The sequence below is a fragment of the Pecten maximus genome, chromosome 1, assembly GCF_902652985.1.
Source record: "Pecten maximus chromosome 1, xPecMax1.1, whole genome shotgun sequence".
In the NCBI taxonomy this organism is placed as follows: domain Eukaryota; kingdom Metazoa; phylum Mollusca; class Bivalvia; order Pectinida; family Pectinidae; genus Pecten; species Pecten maximus.
The window spans coordinates 1,010,917-1,033,836 of NC_047015.1; the positions used below are offsets into that span (position 1 = coordinate 1,010,917).

Here is a 22,920-nt window from a genome sequence, read left to right on the forward strand (position 1 = left end):
CTAGCTAGTCCTGTTGTCTGATTGTTGTATCTGTGATGTTAAGGAGATTGTGATGTCGGGACATACGTAGGACAATCTTGTTGTCAGATTGTTGTATCTATGTTGTCTAGGAGACTGTGATGTCGGGCCATACCTAGCTAGTCCTGTTGTCTGATTGTTGTATCTGTGATGTTAAGGAGATTGTGATGTCGGGACATACGTAGGACAATCTTGTTGTCAGATTGTTGTATCTGTGTTGTCTAGGAGACTGTGATGTCGGGCCATACCTAGCTAGTCCTGTTGTTTGATTGTTGTAACTGTGATGTTTAGGACACTGTGATGTCGGGCCATACCTAGCTAGTCCTGTTGTTTGATTGTTGTAACTGTGATGTTTAGGACACTGTGATGTCGGGCCATACCTAGCTAGTCCTGTTGTTTGATTGTTGTAACTGTGTTGTTTAGGACACTGTGATGTCGGGACATACGTAGGACAATCTTGTTGTCAGATTGTTGTATCTGTGTTGTTTAGGACACTGTGATGTCGGGCCATACCTAGCTAGTCCTGTTGTCTGATTGTTGTATCTGTGATGTTTAGGACACTCTGATGTCGGGCCATACCTAGCTAGTCCTGTTGTCTGATTGTTGTATCTGTGTTGTCTAGGAGACTGTGATGTCGGGCCATACCTAGCTAGTCCTGTTGTCTGATTGTTGTATATGTGATGTTTAGGACACTGTGATGTCGGGACATACCTAGCTAGTCCTGTTGTCTGATTGTTGTAACTGTGATGTCGGGACATACCTAGCTAGTCCTGTTGTCTTGTTTTTGTATCTGTGATGTTTAGGAGACTGTGATGTCGGGACTTACCTAGCTAGTCCTGTTGTCTGATTGTTGTATATGTGATGTTTAGGACACTGTGATGTCGGGCCATACCTAGCTAGTCCTGTTGTCTGATTGTTGTATCTGTGTTGTTTAGGAGACTGTGATGTCGGGCTATACCTAGCTAGTCCTGTTGTCTGATTGTTGTATCTGTGTTGTTTAGGACACTGTGATGTCGGGACATACCTAGTACAGCTCTGTTGTCTGATTATTGTATCTGTGTTGTTTAGGAGACTGTGATGTCGGGCCATACCTAGCTAGTCCTGTTGTCTGATTGTTGTATCTGTGATGTTTAGGACACTGTGATGTCGGGACATACCTAGCTAGTCCTGTTGTCTGATTGTTGTAACTGTGATGTTTAGGACACTGTGATGTCGGGACATACCTAGCTAGTCCTGTTGTCTGATTGTTGTAACTGTGATGTTTAGGAGACTGTGATGTCGGGCCATACCTAGCTAGTCCTGTTGTCTGATTGTTGTAACTGTGTTGTCTAGGAGACTGTGATGTCGGACCATACCTAGCTAGTCCTGTTGTCTGATTGTTGTATCTGTGTTGTTTAGGAGACTGTGATGTCGGGCCATACCTAGCTAGTCCTGTTGTCTGATTGTTGTATCTGTGTTGTCTAGGAGACTGTGATGTCGGGCCATACCTAGCTAGTCCTGTTGTCTGATTGTTGTATCTGTGTTGTTTAGGACACTGTGATGTCGGGACATACCTAGTACAGCTCTATTGTCTGGTTTTTGTATCTGTGTTGTTTAGGAGACTGTGATGCTGGGACACGTCTAGTTGGTGACAGCTGTTTAGCTTGTCGTACGGGAAGCTATCGTAACAAGACCGCGTCCTGGACCTGTACATCCTGTCCTGATGGCTTTACCACCCTTTCTACCGGGGCCACCAGTATTTTCCAATGTACAGCCTGTATGTATTCTTCATATCACTAACACTGATATTAAATTTTAACATGAGATTTGTAGTTCAGCAATAAAATGAGCGGGGATTTTAGCATAACGACATCAATTCTTGGGGTCAAGCTATACATATGGTGCGTTATATTCTAATTTTATTGATTATTATCCTTACAAAGTAAAAAGCGAAATCTTGTCGGTAACGTATGGTTCTAGTATCAAAACAACAATAATTAATTTCACTGATAATACCAGTTAACCGTTTATAACCATTTCTTGTGTCTCTTGCAAAAAGCAGTTCATAATAAATTTGTCTCAAGACCTATTGAGGTTTATACCCACATACACCTCAACATAACTGTATTCAATCCTTAAATGACACATTTTTACTTATTTAAACATGAGAACATTGGCTCATTAATTCGCTTGCAATGAACTATTTACCATTAGACACAACTTATTGGATTGTATTGGTCTGTAACCTTATTGGATTGTATTGGTCTGTAACCTTATTGGATTGTATTGGTCTGTAACCTTATTGGATTGTATTGGTCTGTAACCTATGAGAGACAGCTTATATAACATTTTGTAAAACCGAATCGAACACATGGATTTTGTCAGTATCAGTATTAACCTGATCTCTAGTTTCAGATTAATATGTCTAACAGTACAATGATTTTGTTTGACATAGCGCCTTGTACCGCTGGCTTCAAGTTTGTACCTGGTAATGGCGGTACCTGTGTCAGTTGTCCTCCCAATACATACCAACCAACTGCTGGCCAGTTCTCCTGTATCACCTGTCCAAATGGTGACTACACAGTCAGTTCCGGCAGTACCGGAATCGGCCAGTGCTTAAGTAAGTACAATTTTAGCCATTTTCTATGTAAGTACCATTGTCAGTCATTGGCTAACTAAGTACCATTGACAGTCATTGGCTAACTAAGTACCATTGTCAGCCATTGTCAAAGTAAGCACCATTGTCAGTCATTGGCTAACTAAGTACCATTGTCAGTCATTGACTAATTAAATACCATTGCCAGTCGTTAAGATATCTTATATATTAATGAGATATTATGTGTTTATAAGATATCTTATTTAAAGTTTATAGGATATCTTATATAATATATAAGATCTCACGTATTATATAAGATATCTTATTTATTTTATAAGATATCATATCTTTTATAAGACATCTTATAAAATTTCTTCATGAGATATCTTATAAATTATATAAGATATCTCATAAAAGATATAAGATATCTTATATAATATATAAAGTTTATAAGATATCTTATAAAGAACGAGACACTCGTGAGACCGGCAAAACCTTGAAGTTCGAAAATGACTGCTCCCTCTGTAAGGTAACTTCCGTTTTGTTGGAAGGCACGCGGAACATAGGGCGAACTTGATTCTGACGTACCGGTGTGCCGGCGGCAAGGTGGCAAAGCGGTAAAATTACTTGATTGTGTCCCGAAAACGCGAGCGCAATTTCGGCACGTGCCGATCGGCGTAAATTCCTGCCGGCTTGGAAGCACCGGCACACCGGCAAACAAGATGACGACGTGTTAGATTAAGTGAGAAGTCGAATAATTTCAACTCGTTTTGAGTCTGTCAGGCTATTTATTAATTGATATTGCAAAATCAGTTGCTTTTGAATGTTCTGCAGCGTTCGATGTTTACAATGCTTGTGAAATGTGTTTATTCATATATAGATATAGATAAAAATAAATAGAAATAAATATGTTTTGGTCTATGTCGGCCATATTGCAAGTGAGCCACTTTGCTTGAATGTGCGTGCCGTCGGCAAGCTCAAAACCGGCAAACTAGAATCAAGTTCGCCCATACACAATCGACCCTCTATCGGCTAGGCACGGAGCAGATGTATATATGGCAATTATAAATCTGTTTCAAACCATTATATGTAGTTTCAGCTTCATCTCGGCTCCTTCATCAAGTGGAGGAGAGTTCATTATCTCAAATTCAAATATCTTATTTATCTTTAATATCTTATAATCGAATTATATAAGATATCTTATATAATTTCCTTTATACAATATCTCATATAATATATAAGATTTATCATATGATATATAATAAATCTTATTTAATTTTCTTTATAAGATATCTTATATCTCTTATGAGATATCTTATATATTATATTATATCTTATATATCATGAAATACTGTGTCACGTGTACCTAACAAAGAACTTAAGCAATATTTCTCAAACTTGTCCTACTAAATCCTTATGATATAAAGTTGTGCCCTTCCGCATTTAATTTCGACAAAAAAACTTACAGTTGTGCCCCTTTCTGTAAAAAAAACCAAACAAAACAGATGGCCCTCCTGGATTTTCTTGATTGACCATTTTTATTCAGCCTTGGTCAAATAGTACATTAGATGTTTCCAAATTTATAACCATAACCATAAACCACAACGTAATATTTGATTTTGAGATATTGGCCGATTTTGACCAAATTTGTTATCAGAAGTATTAGGGCATGCTGAACATCACTATCAGGTTTTGTTGCCATTGCAACCGTGCTGAAGTAGAAAGTGGCTTAGATTGGTCGAAGGTTAATCGTTGGCCGATTTTGATCAAATTTGGTGTGTACGGGTATTCGAGGATGTCGAACATCGTTTTGTAGGCTTTGTTGCCATGCTGAAGCAAATATTGGCCTCTTATTGGTTGGAATTTAGATAATGCACTTTTTTAACAAAATCCTATATTAAGGTGAATTAAGGATACCATATATATATATCATATATATATATATTAGCTCCTGATAGGTAAAGGAGATTCGGCATGACAAGGGAATGGTACATGTTGTGGGAAACTCAATGTTAAACATAAGATATTGAATTCACTAGGACTGAAACAAAACAGTTGATATATAAATCTGCGGGGGTATCAGTTATCCTCATGATTACAGTTCTAGTTGACTTTGGGTAAATCGGTTAATACAAGGAATTGTTAACATGAGAAAGGTGAAAGTCCGCGAGGTAGGACGCGGAAGGGTAACCTAAACAATGGCAATTATCGGTCATTACCTGAAACGATACCTTATAGTACCATTTTTTGGAACATAAATGCTAAATTTCACTAGCACAAGAAGTAATTAAGATTCACATTATTCATATCTATATTGCAATGATAAACACGAGAATAATATGGAAATGTTGACTTTAAAATGGGGCATTCTACTTACCGTTCCAGAAATGACTACTCTACTGTAATAGCCTGTTCATATACTAATTCTCACAATCCTTAGCTTCACTGAAAGGGCTACACCATTAAACAGTTAGGTTTTCGACAATATAGATTCCTATAGACTGTGGTAATTGTAAAATACCTGTATTCTATATTGTCTGTCCCAGGTCACTGTGTAATATTCTACATTGTCCCAGATCACTGTGTAATATTCTACATTGTCCCAGATCAATGTGTAATATTCTATATTGTCTGTCCCAGATCACTGTGTAATATTCTACACTGTCTGTCCCAGGTCACTGTGTAATATTCTAATTGTCCCAGGTCACTGTGTAATATTCTACATTGTCTGTCCCAGGTCACTGTGTAATATTCTAATTGTCCAAGGTCACTGTGTAATATTCTACATTGTCTGTCCCAGATCACTGTGTAATATTCTACACTGTATGTCCCAGGTCACTGTGTTATATTCTACATTGTCTGTCCCAGGTCACTGTGTAATATTCTAATTGTCCCAGGTCACTGTGTAATATTCTAATTGTCCCAGGTCACTGTGTAATATTCTACATTGTCTGTCCCAGGTCACTGTGTAATATTCTAATTGTCCCAGGTCACTGTGTAATATTCTACATTGTCTGTCCCAGATCACTGTGTAATATTCTACACTGTCTGTCCCAGATCACTGTGTAATATTCTCATTGTCCCAGGTCACTGTGTAATATTCTACTCTGTCTGTCCCAGATCACTGTGTAATATTCTAATTGTCCCAGGTCACTGTGTAATATTCTACACTGTCTGTCCCAGGTCACTGTGTTATATTCTACACTGTCTGTCCCAGGTCACTGTGTTATATTCTACATTGTCTGTCCCAGGTCACTGTGTAATATTCTACATTGTCCCAGGTCACTGTGTAATATTCTACATTGTCCCAGGTCAATGTGTAATATTCTACATTGTCTGTTCTAGGTCACCGTGTAATATTCTCCATTGTCTGTCCCAGTTCAATGTGTAATATTCTACATTGTCTGTCCCAGGTCACTGTATAATATTCTACACTGTCCCAGATCACTGTGTAATATTCTACATTGTCTATTCTTGGTCACTGTGTAATATTCTACACTGTCCCAGATCACTGTGTAATATTCTACATTGTATATTCCTGGTCACTGTGTAATACTCTACACTGTCCCAGATCACTGTGTAATATTCTACATTGTCTGTCCCAGGTCACTGTGTAATATTCTAGATTATCTGTCCCAGGTCACTGTGTAATATTCTACATTGTCTGTCCCAGGTCACTGTGTAATATTCTAGATTATCTGTTCTAGGGCACTGGTGTAATATTCTACATTGTCTGTCCCAGGTCACTGTGTACTATTCTACATTGTCTGTCCCGGGTCACAGTGTAATATTTTACATTGTCTGTCCCAGGTCACTGTGTAATATTCTACACTGTCCCAGATCACCGTGTAATATTCTATATTGTCTGTCCCAGGTGTCTGTGTAATGTTCTACATTGTCTGTCCCAGGTCACAGTGTAATATTCTAGATTATCTGTCCTAGGGCACTGGTGTAATATTCTATATTGTCTGTCCCAGGTGTCTGTGTAATGTTCTACATTGTCTGTCCCGGGTCACAGTGTAATATTCTAGATTATCTGTCCTAGGGCACTGGTGTAATATTCTACATTGTCTGTCCCAGGTAACCGTGTAATATTCTACATTGTCTGTCCCAGGTCACTGTGTAATATTCTACATTGTCTGTCCCGGGTCACTGTGTAATATTCTACATTGTCTGTCCCAGGTAACCGTGTAATATTCTACATTGTCTGTCCCAGGTCACTGTGTAATATTCTACATTGTCTGTCCCAGGTCACTGTGTAATATTCTACATTGTCTGTCCCAGTTCATTGTGTAATATTCTACATTGTCTGTCCCAGGTCATCGTGTAATATTCTACATTATCTGTCCCAGGTCACTGTGTAATATTCTAGATTATCTGTCCCAGGTCACTGTGTAATATTCTACATTGTCTGTCCCAGATCACCGTGTAATATTCTACATTGTCTGTCCTAGGGCACTGTGTAATATTCTACATTGTCTTTCCCAGGTCATCGTGTAATATTCCACATTGTCTGTCCCAGTTCATTGTGTAATATTCCACATTGTCTGTCCCAGTTCATTGTGTAATATTCCACATTGTCTGTCCCAGTTCATTGTGTAATATTCCACATTGTCTGTCCCGGGTCACAGTGTAATATTCTACATTGTCTGTCCCGGGTCACAGTGTAATATTCCACATTGTCTGTCCCGGGTCACAGTGTAATATTCTACATTGTCTTTTCCAGGTCATCGTGTAATATTCCACATTGTCTGTCCCAGTTCATTGTGTAATATTCCACATTGTCTGTCCCAGTTCATTGTGTAATATTCCACATTGTCTGTCCCGGGTCACAGTGTAATATTCTACATTGTCTGTCCCAGTTAATTGTGTAATTTTCCACATTGTCTGTCCCGGGTCACTGTGTAATATTCTACATTGTCTGTCCTAGGTCACTGTGTAATATTCTACATTGTCTGTCCTAGGTCACAGTGTAATATTCTACATTGTGTGTCCTAGGTCACTGTGTGATATTCTACATTGTCTGTCCTAGGTCACAGTGTAATATTCTACATTGTCTTTCCCAGGTCATCGTGTAATATTCCACATTGTCTGTCCCAGTTCATTGTGTAATATTCCACATTGTCTGTCCCAGTTCATTGTGTAATATTCCACATTGTCTGTCCCGGGTCACTGTGTAATATTCTACATTGTCTGTCCCGGGTCACTGTGTAATATTCTACATTGTCTGTCCTAGGTCACAGTGTAATATTCTACATTGTCTGTCCCTTGTCTTTCCTAGGTCATTGTGTAATATTCTACATTGTGTGTCCTCGGTCACCGTGTAATATTCTACATTGTCTGTCCTAGGTCACTGTGTGATATTCTACATTGTCTGTTCCTTGTCTTTCCTAGGTCACTGTGTAATATTCTACATTGTCTGTCCCAGTTCATTGTGTAATATTCTACATTGTCTGTCCTAGGTCACAGTGTAATATTCTACACTGTCTGTCCTAGGTCACTGTGTAATATTCTACATTGTCTGTCCCTTGTCTTTCCTAGGTCACTGTGTAATATTCTACATTGTCTGTCCCTTGTCTTTCCTAGGTCACTGTGTGATATTCTACATTGTCTGTCCCTTGTCTTTCCTAGGTCACTGTGTAATATTCTACATTGTGTGTCCTCGGTCACCGTGTAATATTCTACATTGTCCCAGTTCATTGTGTAATATTCTACATTGTCTGTCCCAGGTCATCGTGTAATATTCTACATTGTCTGTCCCAGGTCATCGTGTAATATTCTACATTATCTGTCCCAGGTCATCGTGTAATATTCTACATTATCTGTCCCAGGTAACTGTGTAATATCCTAATTGTCTATTCCAGGTCACTGTAGCACCGGACAGAACAACTGTTCCTCAAACGCTGTATGTAGTGAGGATGCCTCACAGGGGTTCACGTGCTCATGTATAGCAGACTACGCTGGAGATGGATTTAGTTGTGTCCGTAAGTAATGTTGGTTTATTCTCTGAAAAATTGACTAGTAAATAATTATAATACACGGGTATATAGACTGTTATTCACAATTATTGATTCCTAAATGTAAACCTTCTAGTTTCAAACTTAACTGATAAAGTCCTGAATATGGAAAATAAACTTATGAAGAACTTGATAAACTCCTTCAGCAATACAATTTATGGTGAAAACTTTTTATTGTGTTATGACGAATTTAATTTCAGATCAGTGTGACTCTGGGTACTGTGTAACAGGTGTTTGTAGCCGCACCCCACTCTCCTGTTCCTGTCCTGATCTCTACACAGGGACCAGGTGTGAGGTCCGTCAAGGTAAGTTTTCCTCCATATGATAACACTCTTAAAGAGCTGCACAATAATAAATTGACAGAAAAAAATGTATGAAGTAGAAGATAAATTAAGATCAATTTTCTTTTCGACACAGATGCTAGCAAAAGTGCCTCTCCCAATGAAGCAATCATCATTGGATCTAGTATTGGTGGTGCGGCTTTACTCATGACTGTAATCATCATTGCTGTCTGCTGCTGTGTCTACGCCAGGTAAGTTTGATACTCTCTGTCAATAATAGGTTCATCTCGAGCTGATGACGTTAGGGGCGATGGGCCTGTTGTACATGTTACCAAATACATGTATGTATAAACACAATGACCTCGGCCTTGATAACGTGAGAGCTGAATGTCACCTGTGTTGTTGAACCCTTTGGAGTTTAGGTCTAGTGATTGATGTATATTTCCTATGTTCGACAGGACGACGAGGCCAGCGGAGAAATACGTATCTGTAGAAGACTATCAGCTACAGCCTCGTGTTCAAGCCAATCCGTTATACTCAAAGCCAGCATTGATGCCTCCTCCCTCCGTTCATGAGTCTTTCTATGACAACAGATCTTTTATTGGGGAAGCCCAGAATCCAGAGCTCGCTTTGGATTTCCAAAACGGACGTAAGTAATTCTGCCAAAAAGTAAAGATTGCTACATTAATGCAATATAGGTTACCTTAAACAACAATCAATACCTCACTGATCTGTGCATATCATCAACTATATAAGACAAGGTAATAAACTATTATCAAAATTAATCTATTGGCGTTACTTTACAGCATCCGACCCTGCCTTTTACACTGCGTGAGAGAAACCGTAACCCAAGACACACGTGAGGGGGAATTAGCCAAAGACACACACAAGAAACTTCCTTTGGTACCAACACAAAGCTGCCGAAGCATGCATCATGTCAATGGCAAATATTAGGTCTATACAAAATTGTGATGTTGTTCAGTCTCCTGTTGAAATATCATATTGGTAAGGATTTAAATGTTAAAACTACATCATGTTTATCTAAACGTGTTTTTATCATGCACATTCCATCGGTGTGTTCGGATGTCTTCAGAAAGATATCATAAATCTGACACTTTCTTCTGTGGGATGAATGACCTTTTTGGCATGTAGGTCACCCAAGGTCAGTGTGCCGCTAACAATAATTTGTCTGGAGTAATCATTTGTACATCCTCTATAGGAACACATTGTGGGCTGACCCCGAGGAAAGTAGCACTTAAGGGCATAGTCTGGGCAAAGGTCAAGATTACTTAAATTCCATTGATATGTAAACAACATATGATTTTCAGGGATTATTTTGGGATTTTACATTCTATAAGTTTATGTCTCGTTAGGGAGGCTGAATGATGGGATCGAATTTACGAGATTCCCTGCTTGCGGTTCTTAGATATTCAATAATTTCATAGCATACATACTTTCATCGATTCAAATAAAAAAACGTAAGCTATAAATTGTGCGATAATGCGCATTGGGATGGGGAAAGCCTCTTTGCGTTTGACAATTTCATAACGCTGACAATTCTCCATCTATCCCAGTGACTGAGATTGACAATCGTAAGACATTTTAGTAACTGTAAGACATATTGACAGCCCGCCACAAACCGCCCGGTGTCTTAGTCGCGATCTGATAATGACATACCAATATTGATACGACTAAACATTCATACACATCGCTTTATTGTGCCTTCTCAAGATGCTCGTTCAACTTTTAAATTTATGAATGAGCGAATCACAATTTATTTTATGTTGGATGAGTGTTGATTGCATTTTGGGGCCAATAGTTTTTTTTTAAATTTAAGATATATACGCCAATTTTGTGCTTTAACCGTAGCTTAAACCCGTGTGATGTATGTACATATTAGCTTATGAATAAAAGTTATTCATTATATCAGAAAAAATATCTATACTCGGATACATATGTTTGTAGTAATTGTTATTCAAATATATTATTAGAATGTCTATCATATATTCTATAAGAATATTTTAGTGCATTTTAAATTATTGAATTCATTGTAAACATTATTATAATATTACATAATGTATGTGGGAGGGACCTATAAATATATACGACAACGTTAAACAGGTGCTACCAAAGGTTTCGTATTCAACCACATTGTACTCAAGGAATCACTGGAGATACTTAAGTTAAATTTCAGAAGACATGGGCGAAAATTGTCTTTTACTGCAGATATTTAGATACAAACCTTGGCTGTGCTGTTGTACCATTGTCTAGCCTTGTTTGAGGTTAAAATAAAAGTCATTTACAGGATACTATTTCATGGTCGAAGGTGTAAACCCTTGATAGGGTTGTGTGAGATTTTTAGTTGGGTGACTCAGAATACCTTTATTGGGGATTGTGTATAATATGTATGACCAGTCTATCGGGGTTGTATAGATAAATACCGGGTAGAGCTTTACCAAGAGAGCTTGGTCTGGACAAGTGTAGTTAAACAACCTTACTGAACATCTGTGATTCTGTGAAACAGAAGCTGTGTTTGGTGCCTACAATGTATGCTCAGATTGAACTTGGTATCTGGCATGTCTGATGCTCGTAAAGCAAAGATTACCCCCCTTAGATCCCAATATATCGATTGTTTTTTCAATTAATACAATATATATACAGAATATTCATATCGTTCATATCTAACCATCTATACATTAATTTTGAATCTCACGAATCTCATTATTCTTGAAAACAAAAAGGTTACGACGCGAACATGAACGCCTGAATGTTAAATAACAAGTACAGTTGTCGTCATCATTGTAATACAGAACCAATGTTAAATAACAAGTACAGTTGTCGTCATCATTATAATACAGAACCAATGTTAAATAACAAGTACAGTTGTCGTCATCATTGTAATACAGAACCAATGTTAAATAACAAGTACAGTTGTCGTCATCATTGTAAAACAGAACCAATGTTAAATAACAAGTACAGTTGTCGTCATCATTATAATACAGAACCAATGTTAAATAACAAGTACAGTTGTCGTCATCATTGTAATACAGAACCAATGTTAAATAACAAGTACAGTTGTCGTCATCATTGTAATACAGAACCAATGTTAAATAACAAGTACAGTCATCATTATAATACAGAACCAATGTTAAATAACAAGTACAGTTGTCGTCATCATTATAATACAGAACCAATGTTAAATAACAAATACAGTTGTCGTCATCATTATAATACAGAACCAATGTTAAATAACAAATACAGTTGTCGTCATCATTGTAATACAGAACCAATGTTAAATAACAAGTACAGTTGTCGTCATCATTGTAATACAGAACCAATGTTAAATAACAAGTACAGTCAGCATTGTAATACAGAACCAATGTTAAATAACAAGTACAGTTGTCGTCATCATTATAATACAGAACCAATGTTAAATAACAAGTACAGTTGTCGTCATCATTATAATACAGAACCAATGTTAAATAACAAGTACAGTCAGCATTATAATACAGAACCAATGTTAAATAACAAGTACAGTTGTCGTCATCATTATAATACAGAACCAATGTTAAATAACAAATACAGTTGTCGTCATCATTATAATACAGAACCAATGTTAAATAACAAATACAGTTGTCGTCATCATTGTAATACAGAACCAATGTTAAATAACAAGTACAGTTGTCGTCATCATTGTAATACAGAACCAATGTTAAATAACAAGTACAGTCAGCATTGTAATACAGAACCAATGTTAAATAACAAGTACAGTTGTCGTCATCATTATAATACAGAACCAATGTTAAATAACAAGTACAGTTGTCGTCATCATTATAATACAGAACCAATGTTAAATAACAAGTACAGTCAGCATTATAATACAGAACCAATGTTAAATAACAAGTACAGTTGTCGTCATCATTATAATACAGAACCAATGTTAAATAACAAGTACAGTTGTCGTCATCATTATAATACAGAACCGATGTTAAATAACAAGTACAGTTGTCGTCATCATTATAATACAGAACCAATGTTAAATAACAAGTACAGTTGTCGTCATCATTACAATACAGAACCAATGAAATCCTTTGATATCAGATGTATAGTTGTACCGGGAAATTGTAGATATCTGTGTATCTATGTAAGGTGAACATATCTAGATTAATTATATGGAAATCATGTACATATTGTATGAACATTACATTCCAAGTAACTAATGCTGTCACAAAATCAAAACAATGTGTGGTTTTTTTAAAAATAATTTTAATAAATATTTTTGTATTAAAATCTGTAAGTTGTCATTATTTGGTAATTAAGAGCAAAAATTAACCAATTTAAACTTAGCTACGATTGTGTATATCCACCGTAAAATCCCCAGTTTTTATATCGTCCAACCTCTAGTATGTACCTAGTTACGATTGTGTATAGCCACGGTGAAATGCCCAGTTTAGGTATCGTCCAACCTCTACAATGTTGTTAGCATAGGAATATACAGTGTGTACTGTGTTTTTGTCACTTCCTTACTTATTAAATATTAATTATTGACTCATCAACGCAATCAGAAGTCGCTTTCTATTTGATTAAATATTGCTCATCAACGTTATCAGAAGTCACTTCCTAAATGAAACATAAAGGCTGAAACTCATTGTTTGTTTTTGTACCATTGATGACACACAATTATGCGATTATTCTATGGAATAATATGAGGTTTCATCCCAGGTATAAAATAAGACTTCCGGAATAAACACCGAGGTTAAAAGTTGCCCAGAAGTCACTTCCTAAATGAAACACAAGTCTGAAACTCATTGTTTGTTTTTGTACCATTGATGACACACAATTATGCGATTATTCTATGGAATAATATGAGGTTTCATCCCAGGTATAAAATAAGACTTCCGGAATAAACACCGAGGTTAAAAGTTGCCCATTAATCAAAGTAATACAACAATTGCAAACAAAAGCACTGCTAAAGTTAAAACAGAAACATCTGAATTGGAAAAAAAGAGTTACAAATCGAACTTAACTTGTTAGAAAACCCCTAGCTAATATTTATGTATAGGAATACAGGTGTTGTAAACTGAACATGTCAGAAAACTCCTAGTTAATATCTAAATATAGGAATACAGGTGTTGTAAACTGAACATGTCAGAAAACTCCTAGTTAATATCTAAATATAGGAATACAGGTGTTGTAAACTGAACATGTCAGAAAACTCCTAGTTAATATCTAAATATAGGAATACAGGTGTTGTAAACTGAACATGTCAGAAAACTCCTAGTTAATATCTAAATATAGGAATACATAAGTTGTAAACTGAACATGTCAGAAAGCCCCTAGATATTACAAATATAGGAATACAGGTGTGTAAATTGAACCTATTAGAAAGCTCCTAGATAATACATGTATAGGAATGCAAGTATTGTAAACTGAGCATGTCAGAACACCCCTACTTTTTACAAATATAGGAATACAAGCGTGGTAAACTGAAACCGTTAAAAAGCCGCTAGCTATTTAATGTATGTATAGGAGTACGTTATTCACGTTATTCAGACTTATTGAAGGAAGAGGAGAATGAAATCACACCACGCTTGTGTCAATGAGGGATGAATGAATAAATGACAGTCCTAACAGTAAACGAAGAGGCACTAATAAAATAATTGAAAGAAGACAGAACTTGATGAACTCCACCCAATGTTTCTGAAAAAAAACAAAAACAAAAAAAAAACATTGCTCCCAGAATAACATGCCCACTGACAAAACTTTTAATCACTGGCAAAAGGAACTATGCGAGATGACTGGAAGAGAGCTAGAGCTTGTACAATCTTCAGGTAGGGTGATAATTTGGTTTATTTGGTTTGGTTTCTTTTGTTTAACGTCCTATTAAAGATCAGGGTCATTTAAGGACGTGCTAGGTTTTGGAGGTGGAGCGCTAGTGATAAAGTGTCGGGACACCTTAACCACTTGGCCACCGCGGCCTCCCTCCTCCAGGGGAATAAATACGCAGGGGGAGACTACCGACCAGCAAGTGTAACGTCGGTCGTATAGAAAGTCTTTGAATTAAAGGATTAACGGAACGCATCACAAAATTCACGAGACATAACAATGAATCTCAAGTTCTGTTTTTCTAATAAAACTTTTCGACACGACGTGGTCTATATGCTGGTAAACCATTACAGATGAAAAATGCCGCGTTTGAGAGAAGTCGATAGGGGTAGGGACATTGCTGTTTGGGAGAAGCCGATAGGGGTAGGGACATTGCTCTGATAATGCGGGGCCATTCGTAACGTAATATAGCCCAGCAATATGGTATACATGAGACAACTTCATATAGCCCAGCAGTATGGTATACATGAGACAACGTCATATAGCCCAGCAATACGGTATACATGGGACAACTTCATATAGCCCAGCAATACGGTATACATGAGACAACGTCATATAGCCCAGCAATATGGTATACATGAGACAACGTCATATAGCCCAGCAATATGGTATACATGAGACAACGTCATATAGCCCAGCAATACGGTATACATGGGACAACTTCATATAGCCCAGCAATACGGTATACATGAGACAACGTCATATAGCCCAGCAATATGGTATACATGAGACAACGTCATATAGCCCAGCAATACGGTATACATGGGACAACTTCATATAGCCCAGCAATACGGTATACATGAGACAACGTCATATAGCCCAGCAGTATGGTATACATGAGACAACGTCATATAGCCCAGCAATACGGTATACATGAAACAACGTCATATAGCCCAGCAATACGGTATACATGAGACAACAGTATCCCGTCTAGTTGGTTGTTTCAGAGACACAATGATTTTTGATACCATCCCTAGAGCGGACGCCCGCGCATTATGTCGCGGCGTCAAGATAGACGCATACGACTCTCGCATTTAAGATGGCGACGGAGACGGTTCGTCAAGTTGTCGGCACTCATGGTCGGCCAGTGTGTCCAGGAACGCTTAAGAATCGGTTGCGCGAGTACTACGTCCCTATGTTGGTCCGCCACATACGCTGAGGCGACGACAACGTCCAATGCAGTGGGATGCTTGCGAATGTACCTTATCGGTTTCGTTAGGCCAATTGGAGAAGCGTGTTGTTCACCGAACAGTCTCGCTTCACAGTTAAGATGAACGATAACGTGCCTATCGACGTCGTGGTGAAAGATACACTGACGCTTGCGTAACGGAAAGCGACATATTCGAGGGAGGAGGGTCTATTATGGTATGGACAGGTATATTTCAATGCGTTACAACACCTTTCAAGGTTATCCATGGTAATCTTACAACAATAAGATATAGGGATCAGGTCTTGAGAACACACGTTATAACAGGACAACAACAATAAGATATAGGGATCAGATCTTGAGAACACACGTTATAACAGGACAACAATAAGATATAGGGATCAGATCTTGAGAACACTCGTTATAACAGGACAACAACAATAAGATATAGGTATCAGGTCTTGAGAACACTCGTTATAACAGGACAACAATAGATATAGGGATCAGATCTTGAGAACACTCGTTATAACAGGACAACAATAAGATATAGGTATCAGGTCTTGAGAACACACGTTATCACAGGACAACAATAAGATATAGGGATCAGGTCTTGAGAACACACGTTATAACAGGACAACAACAATAGGATATAGGGATCAGGTCTTGAGAACACACGTTATAACAGGACAACAATAAGATATAGGGATCAGGTCTTGAGAACACTCGTTATAACAAGACAACAACAATAGGATATAGGGATCAGATCTTGAGAACACTCGTTATAACAGGACAACAACAATAGGATATAGGGATCAGATCTTGAGAACACTCGTTATAACAGGACAACAACAATAAGATATAGGGATCAGATCTTGAGAACACTCGTTATAACAGGACAACAACAATAGGATATAGGGATCAGGTCTTGAGAACACACGTTATAACAGGACAACAATAAGATATAGGGATCAGGTCTTGAGAACACTCGTTATAACAAGACAACAACAATAGGATATAGGGATCAGATCTTGAGAACACTCGTTATAACAGGACAACAACAATAGGATATAGGTATAAGGTCTTGAGAACACACGTTATAACAGGACAACAATAAGATATAGGGATCAGGTCTTGAGAACACTCGTTATAACAAGACAACAACAATAGGATATAGGGATGAGATCTTGAGAACACTCGTTATAACAGGACAACAACAATAGGATATAGGGATCAGATCTTGAGAACACTCGTTATAACAGGACAACAACAATAAGATATAGGTATCAGGTCTTGAGAACACACGTTATAACAGGACAACAACAATAAGATGTAGGTATCAGATCTTGAGAACACTCGTTATAACAGGACAACAACAATACGATATAGGGATCAGATCTTGAGAACACTCGTTATGACAGGACAACAACAATAAGATATAGAGATCAGATCTTGAGAACACACGTTATAACAGGACAACAGTAAGATATAGGGATCAGATCTTGAAAACACTCGTTATAACAGGACAACAACAATAAGATATAGGGATCAGATCTTGAGAACACTCGTTATAACAGGACAACAATACGATATAGGGATCAGATCTTGAGAACACTCGTTATAACAGGACAACAACAATAAGATATAGGGATCAGGTCTTGAGAACACTCGTTATGACAGGACAACAACAATAAGATATAGGTATCAGGTCTTGAGAACACACGTTATAACAGGACAACAACAAGTAAATGGCGCTTGTTCCGCCAGGGCTGATGTCACATCGGGAATCCCGCAATGAACTGTTCTCGGACCATTGATGTTCATTGTATTTGTAAATGATTTCTCAAACTCAGTTCATTCAGAAAAGTATCTATTTGCAGATGACGCCAACATTTCGTGACGAGCCTCAGCTTGGTTATTCCAGAAATCAACACAAGGAGTCTTACACCATGATCATATATACAAGTTTATTTACATAGAATCACAAAAAATTACAAACTCATTCACTCTCCCAATCGCACTCTCTACTATACTACATTTATGCATATATCACTGAATCTACAGTCTCTCCAGACGACAGGAATGTCGTTCACTTTCCCAAGCTCTTGTGACGATTGGTGTCACGATCAGTTCACCTCTGCAATGTTAGTCACACAAATCATTTCATGTTTCACGGTGAAACAGCACAGACAAAACAATAAACGGCATCTGCAGCATCCGGCAAACGGATTACAATAATGGTCCTCTACTGGCGAGGATATTAACAGTGGACAGCAACCACTTTCCCTTTTCTGTCTTCTTGGCAGTTGACCTCAACCTCTGGTCGGCCCTGACCCTGCATCACTGAAGACCTGTTGTCCATTCAGGTTGACCCATCTTTACGTTTGGCGAACATGCACCCGTCATGTGAAGCTTTAACAAATATAAAAAAAATAACCACTAAACATCCATTCTTTCACACTCATAATCAACATATATTCACAACCCAAGACGTTATCTTCAATTTACCAATACGTAATTAATTATTGTAAACTACCAATAAGTATACCCTAAATGTCAATACAATACAATAATACAAAAATACTAATATCTTCGGTGCGTGATGAAATTCTACATAAAACATTACTTTAATAACGAATAAGGAAAGCAAGCCTTATACGACGTCCATGAGCTTCCGTAGAATTTTCACCTGCGCGCACTCACGCCAGTACACCTACTCATGACTACCACTCATGGCTTCCATACATAATTAGCATGAACAAAATCACGTTACTGAGTTCAATTATCAGTTTTACAACATCTAAACTATCAATACATTAGCAGACATACATGTACAATATGTTAGTTTATCTATAAACAACGAAAATATGAGTTTTTATCAAAATACAACACCTGTATTCGATTATACAAATATTCACGCATGAATGGCACGCACCGATAACTAGATGGCTTGACTTACACTAAGTATGAGATAAATATGGCAATAAATAACCATATTAAACAAGCAGAAAACACAATTTAAGAACGATAGCAAGACTACTTACCCCAATCCGATGTCTGAGCTTCTTCAACAAGTTAATCTTGCGCCATAAACACGGCGAACAGGTAAAATTCGTGAGAGGATGAACTGGTCACCTGGACAGTCCAACATATACTGTACCTGGGTACGCTCACACACACTCTCACGTGACCAATATAATACAAAGACATACGCAAACATACAGGCGACCGTGACATGCTCCAGAACGATGTAGATTGCCAATATTCGGAGAGATCAAGATTGCTGATCTCCAAAAAGATCTCGATTGCTGATATCCAGAAAGATCTCGATTGCTGAACTTCAGAACGATCTAAAGGGCTGATCTCTAAAGAGATTCCATGTAAAACAAGGATCTGTTTGACGATCGAGGTGAAACAAGGATCTGTTTGACGATCGAGGTGAAACAAGGATCTGTTTGACGACCAATGTAAAACAAGGATCTCTTTGACGTTTCATATAAAACAAGGATCTGTTTGTCATCCTTAGTAAAACAAGGATCTGTTTGACGACCAATGTTAAACAGGGATCTTTTTGACGTTTCATGTAAAACAAGGATCTGGTTGACGTTTCAGGTAAAACAATTGTCTGTTTGACGTTTCAGGTAAAAACATATTTACATTCGCTCCGCATTTCCCCATTGACACAATACTAAGAGGCAGTTGATTTTTTTGTGTTGGTATAGTTTTTTCAAAGTTAACGAAAATGGTAAGACAATATAAACATAAGTATTGAACAATGGTTTTAAAGTTGTTATAGTCGATATGGCAGCAATATGTATGGTGGGCAAATGGAGGGTTCCCATGCTACATTTGCCCATCATACATCTTGCTGCCATATCGACTATGACAACATTAAAACCAATGTTCATTACTTAAATGAATGACGTCAAATGTAAAACAAGGATCTGTTTGACACAGTCCATGTTGTTTCCTCACCTGTTCTGATACATAACGGCGTCTACACCACTTCTGTTCGTAAGCGAAGGGTTTCTGGAATCGTTTAAGGAACTGCAAATAAATCAATTAATCATCCGTTTATTTTTAAACTGGACATAATATTATTAGACAGCTTCTTGTAAATATAATAAATGATTGCATACAGTATACCACTTAAAGTGTGCTATTCCAGGAGAATGAAGGGAATATTTAAATGCTACCATCAGGTGCAGTTTTGATTTACTACACAATGAAATGACAGGCGTCTACAGTTGGGTTTGTCCATGATAATATGATATTAATATGATATGACTCCCTTATCAAGTGCAACATCTAGCGTTATAAACATCAGGTGTTTAGGTACCTGACAGACACACCCTCGGGTACCCGACTCGGCCATACACGTGGATGATTTAATATGCATATTTAAATGATAATTTTCGTATTGGAATGGAATGTTTCAATGGGTCATTGAGTTGATAAAACATGACGGTGGACTGGATGTCCGCTTCTTGTTTACCGAAGTTCGCCAGGTACGACATCAACTTGTCGTTCGTCCTAATTATATCAACATGTACATTGGCGATTTTCATCAGATGGACAAGCAATGGATTACCTTTATACATGGCAAAGTGATGGGTACAAAATATATATTTGATCAAATCAATCAGTTAGCAATTAAAAGAAAACGAGACTTCCCTCGAATTAAAAGCTACCTGCACGATACCACAACAATGACCAGGTAGATGTGTAACTTTTAGAGTGGAGCTTTAGATTTTAAAACTAGACCTCAGGAACAAAAATGTCTTATCTATACAGTAAAACTACACATTCTACATACATTTGCTTGTTTGTTTGTCTTTACTAACATAAACACACGAGACAGCACCAGACTTGGTTGATAAGCGTGAAGACTTCCGGATCGTTAGGCTTCCATTTCTACATAGCGACATACCCACTTACCACTACCTACGTTGTTCAGTGACTACTCTTTATTATAACGATTTCCCTGCCAGATGTCGACAACAGAAGGACAAACCTAACAACGTTTCATTGTATACATGTTGATGAAGACGGTAAGAGACATCATGATCTCGTTTGGAGCTATGTTCCCCGTCCCTGTGCGATATGAAGTTCGATCGATGCTTGCCAAGTGGCTCCATTGTCACCACCATAGTTTCCGTACTCAGAATATGACCTAGATATGTATGGAAGTTCCTTTCAGGAACAAGCTAGTTTTATTCTCTTATTATCTTTTAAGATGTTCTTTGTAAATCGATATTTTTGTCCATATTTTGTCCATTGTCCATTAAGAGTAAGATTACGTTTAAATGTTTAAGCAAAGGTAGATATGATGATGTTTATTTAGGGTAGATATAATGATATAATAATGTTTTATTTAGGGAATATATAATGATGTTTTATTTAGGGTAAATATAATGATGTTTTAGTTAAAGTAGATATGATGATGTTTTAGTTTAGGTAGATATAATGATGTTTTAGTTTAGGTAGATATAATGATGTTTTAGTTAAGGTAGATATAATGGTGTTTTAGTTAATGTAGTTATAATGATGTTTTAGTTAAGGTAAATATAATGATGTTTTACTTAGGGTAAATATAACGATGTTTTAGTTATGGTAGATATAATGATGTTTTAGTTAAGGTAAATATAATGATGTTTTAGTTAAGGTAAATATAATGATGTTTTAGTTAGAGAGAATATAATGATGTTTTAGTTAAGGTAGATATAATGATGTTTTAGTTAGAGTAAATGTAATGATGTTTTATTTAGGGTAAATATAATGATGTTTTAGTTAAGGTAAATATAATGATATTTTAGTTAGGGTAAATATAATGATGTTTTAGTTAAGGTAGATATAATGATGTTTTAGTTAGAGTGAATATAATTATGTTTTAGTTAAGGTAGATACAATTATGTTTTAGTTAAGGTAAATATAATGATGTTGTAGTCAGGGTAAGTATAATGATGTTTTAGTTAAGGTAAATATAATTATGTTTTAGTTTAGGTAAATATAATTATGTTTTAGTTTAGGTAGATATAGTGATGTTTTAGTATAGGTAGATATAATGATGTTTTAGTTAGGGTAAATATAATGATGTTTTAGTTAGAGTAAATATAATGATGTTTTAGTTAAGGTAAATATAATGATGTTTTAGTTAAGGTAAATATAATGATGTTGTAGTCAGGGTAAATATAATGATGTTTTAGTTTAGGTAAATATAATTATGTTTTAGTTTAGGTAGATATAATGATGTTTTAGTTAAGGTAAATATAATGATGTTTTAGTTATGGTTAATATAATGATGTTTTAGTTATGGTTAATATAATGATGTTTTAGTTAAGGTAGATTTAATGATGTTTTACTTAGGGTAGATATAATGATGTTTTAGTTAAGGTTAATATAATGATGTTTTAGTTATGGTTAATATAATGATGTTTTAGTTAAGGTAAATATAATGATGTTTAAGTTTAGGTAGATATAATGATGTTTTAGTCAGGGTAAATATAATGATGTTTTAGTTAAGGTAAATATAATGATGTTTTAGTTAAGGTAGATATAATGATGTTTTAGTTAAGGTAAATATAATGATGTTTTAGTTAAGGTAAATATAATGATGTTTTAGTTAAGGTAAATATAATGTCCTAAGGAGTATTGATATATCATATCGAAATGTCGTCATATCCAAAGGTGTATTAGTACATCATATCGAAATGTCGCCGTGTCCAAAGGTGTAATGGTTTACCATTTAAGCAATGAACAGTGGTTTTAATATAGTTATAGTCGATATGGCAGCAATATGTATGGTGGGCAAATGGCATAGGAACCCGTTAGGGTTTCCCTGCTACATTTGCCCCATAAGTATTGTACATGATTATAACAAATTAAAACTTGTTCATGTTAATTACATTGTTTACATTTCACTTGAAAAAACTAACAACTCAAAAAAATCCCGCTTTTATTAATGTTTGACCACTGGTGTATAGCTGCACTGGTGTATAG

At 36.6% G+C, this 22,920-nt stretch overlaps 2 protein-coding genes and 1 long non-coding RNA gene across 10 annotated transcripts in view; 2 read left to right on the plus strand and 1 right to left on the minus strand.

Annotated features, from left to right (window-relative positions):
- The window catches only part of LOC117339825 (proprotein convertase subtilisin/kexin type 5-like), a 41,159-nt gene extending 28,291 nt beyond the window's left edge, over positions 1–12,868 (plus strand). Inside the window, exons 24-30 of the mRNA XM_033901536.1 lie at positions 1,616–1,774; positions 2,453–2,617; positions 8,458–8,577; positions 8,811–8,915; positions 9,028–9,142; positions 9,350–9,540; positions 9,698–12,868. Of these exons, the coding sequence (XP_033757427.1) occupies positions 1,616–1,774; positions 2,453–2,617; positions 8,458–8,577; positions 8,811–8,915; positions 9,028–9,142; positions 9,350–9,540; positions 9,698–9,726 (884 nt within the window). The 3' untranslated portion in view covers positions 9,727–12,868. The remainder of the gene's footprint in view (positions 1–1,615; positions 1,775–2,452; positions 2,618–8,457; positions 8,578–8,810; positions 8,916–9,027; positions 9,143–9,349; positions 9,541–9,697) is intronic.
- On the plus strand, positions 10,891–13,444 carry LOC117321826 (histidine-rich glycoprotein-like). 8 transcript variants are annotated; one of them, XM_033876440.1, is made up of 2 exons: positions 10,891–12,926; positions 12,975–13,444. In XM_033876440.1, exons 1-2 carry the CDS (start codon positions 11,659–11,661, stop codon positions 13,042–13,044), a joined length of 1,338 nt encoding a protein of 445 aa, XP_033732331.1. In that variant the 5' UTR covers positions 10,891–11,658; the 3' UTR covers positions 13,045–13,444. The 8 variants fall into 8 exon arrangements, with proteins under 8 accessions (XP_033732331.1, XP_033732355.1, XP_033732314.1 ...); XM_033876464.1 differs by having other exon boundaries at positions 10,891–12,830; XM_033876423.1 differs by having other exon boundaries at positions 10,939–12,607; positions 12,650–13,444.
- Positions 13,445–17,874: 4,430 nt separating this feature from the next.
- Positions 17,875–19,264, minus strand: LOC117321883. Its single transcript, XR_004531429.1, has 2 exons — positions 18,966–19,264; positions 17,875–18,333 (listed from the first exon to the last, which is right to left on the minus strand). It is a non-coding gene; the product is annotated as an uncharacterized LOC117321883 (long non-coding RNA).
- Between the last annotated feature and the right edge of the window lie 3,656 nt (positions 19,265–22,920).

Excerpts from the sequence above, each read along its gene's own strand:
- LOC117321826 (XM_033876423.1), top strand. The coding sequence starts at position 11,659 with ATGTTAAATAACAAGTACAGTTGTCGTCATCATTGTAATACAGAACCA. Across the intron at positions 12,608-12,649 it reads TAATACAGAACCAATGTTAA|ATAACAAGTACAGTTGTCGT; the intron begins ATAACAAGTACA and ends AACCAATGTTAA.